General features: G+C 59.5%; 1 protein-coding gene across 4 annotated transcripts in view; it reads right to left on the bottom strand.

The window, feature by feature from the left end:
* Nucleotides 1–7,006: 7,006 nt before the first annotated feature.
* The window catches only part of NINJ1 (ninjurin 1), a 13,516-nt gene continuing 12,549 nt past the window's right edge, over nucleotides 7,007–7,973 (bottom strand). For 3 of the 4 annotated variants that reach the window (XM_017546904.2, XM_037745143.1, XM_037745144.1), the window contains one exon: nucleotides 7,008–7,709. In XM_017546904.2, coding sequence (XP_017402393.1) covers nucleotides 7,474–7,709 — 236 coding nt within the window. In that variant the 3' untranslated portion in view covers nucleotides 7,008–7,473. Of the gene's footprint in view, nucleotides 7,710–7,973 lie in introns of all 4 variants that reach the window. The other variant, XM_017546905.1, reaches the window with a different exon arrangement.

Genomic DNA, 7,973 nt, shown 5'->3' with positions numbered 1-7,973 from the left:
CCACCTCAGATGCCCCCACACACTGTCCCCTCCCACCTCAGATGCCCCCCCACACACACTGTCCCCTCCTCCCACCTTGTGTGACACACACACACACACACACACACTCTCTCTCTCTCTCTCTCTCTCTCTCTCTCTGGCCGCTGAGCCTGGGCAGAGACCTGATCTCTGCCTTGTCTGCTCTTCCCGGAAGCCTTTTTGTGGGGAAACAACAGTATTTCTCAACCCACAGAATCATCGTGAGTTTGCGTTTTCCAGGGGGTTTCTGGAGACACCCAGGCTTTGCCTCAGAAGGAGGCGGTAGAGGGGTGAAGCCACTGGAGGGGCAAGGGGATGGGCGCGGCTCCCGGAGGGGCCCTGCTCAGTCACAGGGTCACCGCACAGGACCGTGGGAACCAGGCTGCTGGTGGAGTATGGACCCCGGGCCGTGACCTCTGATGACCCAGCGGCCCTGCTGCTTTGGTCATCACAGTGCCTGCCCCTTCAGGGAACCGAGGGCTGGAGCAAGGAAAGCTAGGGCCTTGGAGCCCTCCCACCTGCTGGGCTGCCCCGTGCCCATGGTGGGGGGACAGCCGGGGGACAGCCCTGGCTGCCGTCTCCCTCTTCCACCCTGAGCCATGGGCCTGGGGCATATGCTCCAGCCTCAGCCCGTCTGCCCGCCTGTAAAATGGGAGCCCTGCCCGGGACTCCTCCTTCAGCTGGGCTCTGTCCCAGCCCCCTCCCCCACAGAAATCCGGTTAGGAATTCACCTCCTGGTTCCAGCTGCGAAGAACTGTCACACACTTAGTGAAGGTGACAGATGTCTGGGTCAAGGGTGTAGACAGGCATGACTTGCCCCTGGAGGGTGATGGAGGGGTCTCCAGGGACACTAACATTCTATTACTGTGTCAGCTGAAGGCAGGAAACCTCCCAGGCAGCAGGACTCAGGCCGGTGTGCGGCCGGGCAGGTCCTTGGTGGCCCCGCCTGAGGCCCTGGAGGACACACACACCTCCTCAGGGCTGCCTGACATGACCTGAGGCCCTGACTCCCCAGGCCCCTGGGCGGGATGTCATTCCTCAGTGAGGGGCCGCCTGGCCCTGGGACTGCTGCCTTGCCTGTCCATCTGTGTGCACCACCACCCTGCCCCACACTCAGCCACCCACAGCCCCATCTCTGACTAACTGGACTCAAGCCTGGGGCTGAGTCTGTGACATCCCCGACCATCAGCCAGGTCCCCTCTTGCATCTGCCGCCTTCAGCCTGGTGGGTCCCCCACAGGACCTCCCCTTTGAGGCTGGAGCCTAGAGGAGAGAAAACAGTGAGCACTCACGTCTGGCCTCAGCCACCCATCAGGCCCTGCCCTGCCAACCACCGGGCCAACCAGTTCCCGTGACCAGCAGTGAACTAGGTCCTCTAAAGAGGGGAAGGCCCCTTTGGGCCCCCTTGAGTCCCCACCTCCACACCACACACGCAGATGGCGGTGTCCTGCACCTCCACACCTGTGCTGCGGGGGTTCAGGCAAAGACCCTGCTACTCTCTCCACTTGGGACTCCTTACCAGCCCCACCCATCAACTCATCCTTCAGAGCTACCTGGAATGCCATCTCCTCCAGGAAGCCCTCATGATACCCCAGTAAGAAGAACAGTTTCCTCCAGGCTGCCACACCTGGACATGGGACGTTGTTCTCACATCCAGAACTGTGCCAGAAATGGTAGGGGATACTGGGGTTGAGGGGACTCCCATTACCAAAGCTTCAGTGTGACAGAGGAGATGTGGGAGAGCTGAAGCGGTCATGCAGAGGGCTGTGAGGGACAGTAAGTGAAGGAAAGGGGGTGTGAGGGAGGGAGCTTCAGTGTGGGAGGGAGATGAAGGAAGGGGAATGAGGGGGGTGGGGAGGAGGTGAGGGAGCGGTGAGAAGGGTGAGGGAGGGGGTAAGGAAGGGGTGAGAGAGGCATGAGGGAGGGGGTGAGGGGGTGAGGGAGAGGGTGAGGAAGGAGTAAGAGGGGGGTGAGGGAGGGGTGAGGGAAGGAGTTGGGGTCGAGGGAGGGGGTGAGGCAGGGGTGGGGAGGTGAGGGGGTGAGGAAGGGGTCTGAGGGAGAGGTGTTGGGAGGCCTAGTATGGAACCCAGGAGAGTTATTGCCTAAGGTCAGCAAGGACACAGGGCACTTGAGCTCAGAGCCCGGAAGTACAGCTGGGTCTTGCACAACCCAGGGCCGGGTCTGGGACAGATGACCCTGTTGACTGCAAACACAGGCCAGGTTTTGGTGGTGCTGACGCAGCTTTGTTGTGCTGCTGCTTCCAGTCCTGCAGGCTCAGCGCCTTCTGAGCAGGGCCAGTGGCTCCTCCCCAGAGGCTCACAGGGGCCCTGCCCACCCAGTGCCTCTCATACCTCTGCAGGAACCTGGGTCTCAGCAACCACAGGGTCTGGCCTTCCTTGGGTGGGCCCTGGACACCCACCCTCATGCAGACATGCTCAGAATCTGGGAGGGGGTCCAGCCTCTGTGCTCCCCACTGTCCCCAGCACCTGAGGGGGCACTTGGGACTGGGGGCATGCTGTTGTCACCACAGCCTGCTGGGGTCACATCACAGCTCAGAGCCTTCTCCCCTGAGCTGTAAGGTTAGCACGAGAATGGGGACTCTGGCCAGTGAGGAACACCCACACTCCCGCAGCTGGGGTCTGGCTGAGCAAATGCTGGATGGGTGTCAGTGGGACCCCAAATCCTGATCAGATCTGGAGAGGGAAACTTGCAGAGGAGCTGGGGGCGGGGGCGGGTCTCCATAGAGCAGGCTGCAGCCACAGGTGGAGGGAGTGAGCTACACTGCCTAAAACGGCCCGGCCCCGGAGGCAGCTGGTGGGAGACCCCAGCCGTCCCTGGCTGGAAGGACAAGGATGTGCTGGGCTGGGGGCCACAGAGGCCGCGGCCGGAGGGGCAGCTTCCTCCGGTCACACCACGTCAACAGCACCTGGAGTTAGTGATTCCCCTAAAGTATCTGAAAAAAAGACAAGAAAAATATGAAAGCATCTGGACCTTTTTTTTTTTTTGAGACAAAAATCTCTCACTCTGTCACCCAGGCCAGAGTGCAGTGGCGCGATCTCAGCTCGCTGCAACCTGCGCCTCCCGGGTTCAAGCAATTCTCGTGCCTCAGGCTCCTGGGTAGCTGGGATTACAGGCATGTGCCACCACGCCCAGCTAATTTTTTTTGTATTTTCAGTAGGGTCATGAACTCCTGAGTTCAGGTGATCCACCCGTCTCAGCCTCCCAAAGTGCTAGGATTATAGGCGTGAGCCACCACCCCTGGCCCAGCCCTCTGATTTTTAAGAATAATGCGGCCGGGCGCGGTGGCTCAAGCCTGTAATCCCAGCACTTTGGGAGGCCGAGGCGGGTGGATCACGAGGTCAAGAGATCGAGACCATCCTGGTCAACATGGTGAAACCCTGTCTCTACTAAAAATACAAAAAATTAGCTGGGCATGGTGGCACGTGCCTGTAATCCCAGCTACTCAGGAGGCTGAGGCAGGAGAATTGCCTGAACCCAGGAGACGGAGGTTGCGGTGAGCTGAGATTGCGCCATTGCACTCCAGCCTGGGTAACAAGAGCGAGACTCCATCTCAAAAAAAAAAAAAAAAAAAAGAATAATGCAGTGAGGAAACAGGCACTCCCCTCTGATTGTAGGCAGGTGGAAGAGGAGGCCCTAGGAAATAAAAGGGAGGGCTGGGCATAGGGTGTGGCATGGATCCCGTCCCAAACGGCCACCTCCTCAATACACCTGGAATCAGCTGCTGCTCCCTGAGGAGGGGACTCCCATTACCAAAGCTTCAGTGTGATGGAGGAGCTGTGGGAGAGCTGACCAGGCCTGGGCCCAGCACCCCTTGCACAGAGGCCCATCACCTCCCCCCTCATCTGCCATGAGCTGCCCTCATCCTTCCTCTGGGCGTGTGGAGTGAATGGGCCAGGTCCTTCAAGGATGAACCAGACAGAAAGCACTGCCCTGGGAGAGAGCCTGTAGATCCCTCTCCCAAGACTTAGACTGAGACATTTCCAGTGCTTTTAGGTGGGCAGGAATAAGTAGTGTCAAGGACACACACAGGGCACTTAAGTCGTGAAGAGACCCGAGCAAGGGATCCCTGTAAGGGAGCGAGGGGCTGAGACTGGGCTTCGGGCTGGCTCAGCGGTACCTCCTCACTTTGGAATAACCCACTGAGATCTATGTCTGCCTACGTATCTATCTTCTATCCATCATCTATCAAACTATCCATATGTCATCTATTTCTCATCTATCATCCATCCGTCAATCTGTTCATCTTTTACTTTTTTCCATCAAATTAATACAACAGCTTCTATCAATCATCTCTGTATCTATCCATCCATCTACCCATCTAATCTATCTGTCCATCCATCTATCCATGTATCTACCATCTATCAATCTACCTAATCATCTCTCTATTATAAGAAAGAGGTTAGGAAACCCCCCCCCCATCGCGCTGTTCCTGTTGGTCATCCCCAGCTTTACGTGACTGTCCCCTACCTGCCTCTCCAACACCAGCCCAGTTCACAGGGCTTGTGTACAGCCTGTCCTCGCCCTCAAATCTTCTTCCCAGACTTGCGCATGGCCCCTTGCCGTCATCCCAGGTCGCCTACTGACCTCCCTGCCCATCCCTCCTGAGCTCCCTGTGTGTCCCTCCATGCCCACCCCCACCCAACTTAGCGGGTACATCTTGTTCACTTTCCAGGTCTCCCATGAGAACAGAGCTGGGTCCACAGGCAGGACAGGCTGGAGTGGATACCTCAGGTCCTAGGACCCCTTGGGGGCTGGCAAACCCTCCAAGAAGCTAGCGTGGCTCTGAGCAGCTCCTGGGCCTGTTTTTTGTCTGTCCCTTGGCTGCTGTGACAGGTGCATAGGACCTAGCACATACAGGCAGGTGAATGAGTTCTGCCCCAGACATTTCCTGAGCACCTACTATGTGCTGGACAGTGCTGGGGACACAGGCTGCAGGAAGGTGGTGGCATCTGGTGGGAGAGCCAGGTCAGGTTAAGGATCCTCAAATAGGAGACGCACAGACAGGAATGTGGGTGCCAAGCCCTGCTCCCGACTCCAGCAGAGCTCCTTGGCCCTCAGGAGACCCAGCAAGCAGAGCCCTCATTCTTGGAGTGCCCGCCCTGGACTTGGGCTGGACTCCAGGCCCCAGCTCCGGGGGGAGAATCCACCTGGCCAACCTGTCTCTGGCGACATGGACAGTGACTTGGAGACCCAAGGCACCAAAGCATAAACTGCAATGGGGCCGAGAGAGTGACCAGGGAGAGGCGGCATCAGACTGGTTAGAAAGGCCTCCGGGGCAACTTTAGAGCTAAGCCCCGCCAGCCGATGGAGGCCTGGAAGGAAGCTCTTCAGAGGGCAGCAGCGCAGGCTGAGGACTGAGGCGGGAACCCCGGAAGTCAGGGTCAGAGCTGGTGGAGTGGCTGGTGAATGAGCCTGGGAGTTGGTAGGCAGGGAGGTTGGGGGCGGCCAGCATGGGTATCTGAGTAGGGGAGGCCACCTGGGCTCGGGGACTGCAGGGGTCAGGGTGGACACACCCAACTGGGATGGCCCAGGGCCCAGCACAGCCATCTGAGTTCAACCCTCCAGCTCGATCCAGGGAACTTCCTCTGCTGGCCAAAGGAGCAGCTAAGACGTGCTGGTCAACATCCAGCTGCCCATGCTCGAGGTCAGGCACGCAGCGGGCCCTCCCTCCTGCCTGGCTGCCAGCCAGCCCACACCACAGGCCACGGCCACATCGGGGACCCAGCGCTGGGCAACACGCATCTGAGTCAGCCCTGGCCACGCAACCTGCGGCCAAGGCCATATCTCCTCCTCTTGGAAGTGCGTTTCGCACCCACCATATACCTTCCCATCTTCCTTTTCAACTAGCGCATCTCAGAGCTACTTTTTAAACCCTCTATGGGACAAACACAAAAGCGGAGAGAACAGTGCCCGGAGTCCAGCTTCTCAGCATCCACACGGTTCACCAGATGCCACCGTTCTCCCCCACGAGCACTTTAGAGCAGCCCCCAGGTTAGAACCCTTCACTCATGAGTGCCTCTGCTGTCACTTCAGGAATGGGGCTGTGCAGACCTGGTGTCAACATGGACACAGGACTGCAGGGTGGGGGCCACTCATCCATCTGAGGAACCGAGAGCTGGAGCCACCCCAGGTCATGGGGCTCAGCCCGGATGGGGACAGAAGAAAAGTGATGAGGAAGTTAAGTGGGGCCTCAGCAGTGCTGGAGCCCTCGCCCCTCCCCTGTGTGCCTGGAAGGCTGCTTGGAGGAAAGGGCAGAGGCTGGCTGGAGATGCTCAGGTACCTCACCTGAAAGGGCCAGGTTGGAGACCCACAGCCAGATGCTGAGGCAGTGCAGGAGGAAGGATGGGGCAGGGTGGCCCCACCCCCACCCGAAGCCACCAGATGCTCCGAATCTAGCGGGATGAGGGGCTGGGACTGGGAGGGGTGGTGGAGAGTGGGTAGTGGGGGTTTGGGGAACAGGAACCAAGGGAAAGAGAGTGAAGTGCCAGATACGGGAAGCCTAGGAGCCAGATTTCCACTGGGTGAGGGGTCCTGTGAAGCAGGTGGGCCCCAAGAGTCCAGGACCTGGTCCTGGCGTGGCTCTCAGCTCCCCTCTGCCCAGAAAATGTCCCCGCTGACTACAGGCATCACTGGACACCGTTGCAGGGAAGCACCAACTTTGGACTTGGTAGGGGAGAGACCCAGAGGTAGAACCTCAAGAGAACAATGCAGCCGGGCAGGAAACAGCACTGGAAGTGTGCCAGGAGGGACAGGACACCACTACACACCTGCTCCTGCCCGGGTCAGAGGTCACTAGGGGCTGCCGATGCCAAGGACCTCTGTGCCTAAAACCTCACCCCAAGCCAAGATTCTGGAGGGGGCGGCCCTGGCCAGAACCACGTGCTCCCGACGCCCCTGCAGGGCTGCTGGAGAGGGGACGGGAAGGCCAAGACTGGTCCAGCCCTGGGAGCAAGGAGGTGGCACATGGAGCCCGATGAGAAACATAGGCTTTATTAGTCATTCATAATTAGAAAAGTGGGTGCTGGGTTCAGCCTGTTCACTGCTGGTGCAGGGTATATGCAAGGTCTACGGCCCTCATGGGTCTGGCTGGCTCCCTCTTGATGGCCACCAAGCCCAGGCATTGAGACCAGAGCCAGTGGCTACCACAGGGCCAAAAGTCAGCTCTGGCTCTCCAGGGTCCCTGGGTTAGGCAGCAAGCAGATGCTGGAGTCACCAGGCAACCCAGACGGCCCATGGGAGATGGGGACGCTGGTGCTTCGGCAGAGGGAGAGACATCTCCTTGTCATTCTGGAATGTCCTGAGACAGAGGCGAGCCCTGGACCCTCATCCAACCATCCACAGACCTGCTGTGTCCCTGGGTGGGTCGAGACCCTTCTCTGGGCACAGGTCTCCGTGGCTGGCCAGTTCTGACCCTCTGGGCCATTGTGGCCAGCCCCTATGTGCCAGGAGGGAGCTGCCTCCTGGGAACAGCAGCCAAGAGACAAGAGTGGCTTATCCCATGGCGGTCAGCCACAGTCAGAGCAAGGGCTGGTCCAGGGACATGGTGGAGATGAGGCCAGCCTGGGCTCTGGCAATCTGGGGAGTGCCACGTGCAGCAAGGTGGACACCTCACGGGTACAGCGGCTCCTGGGGTCGGGCAGCTGAGTTGCAGGGCAAGCGGCATCCAGGGTCCTGGAAAGGAGATAGAGGAGAGGCTCTGAGTCTGTAAGGAGGGAGAGGAGGGCTCCGAGCCTGGGAAGGAGGGAGAGGAGAGGCTCCGGGCCTGGGAAGGAGGGAGAGGAGAGGCTCCGAGCCTGGGAAGGAGGGAGAAGAGGGTCTCTGGGACTGGGAAGGAGGGAGGGGGGGCTCCGGGCCTGGGAAGGAGGGAGAGGAGGGTCTCTGGGTCTGGGAAGGAGGAAGGGGGGGCTCCGGGCCTGGGAAGGAGGGAGAGGAGAG

This window comes from Cebus imitator, unplaced genomic scaffold, assembly GCF_001604975.1.
Source record: "Cebus imitator isolate Cc_AM_T3 unplaced genomic scaffold, Cebus_imitator-1.0 Scaffold192, whole genome shotgun sequence".
NCBI classification, from domain to species: domain Eukaryota; kingdom Metazoa; phylum Chordata; class Mammalia; order Primates; family Cebidae; genus Cebus; species Cebus imitator.
The sequence above is the reverse complement of the archived record's forward strand: the minus strand, read 5'-3'. Positions and strand labels throughout refer to the sequence as shown.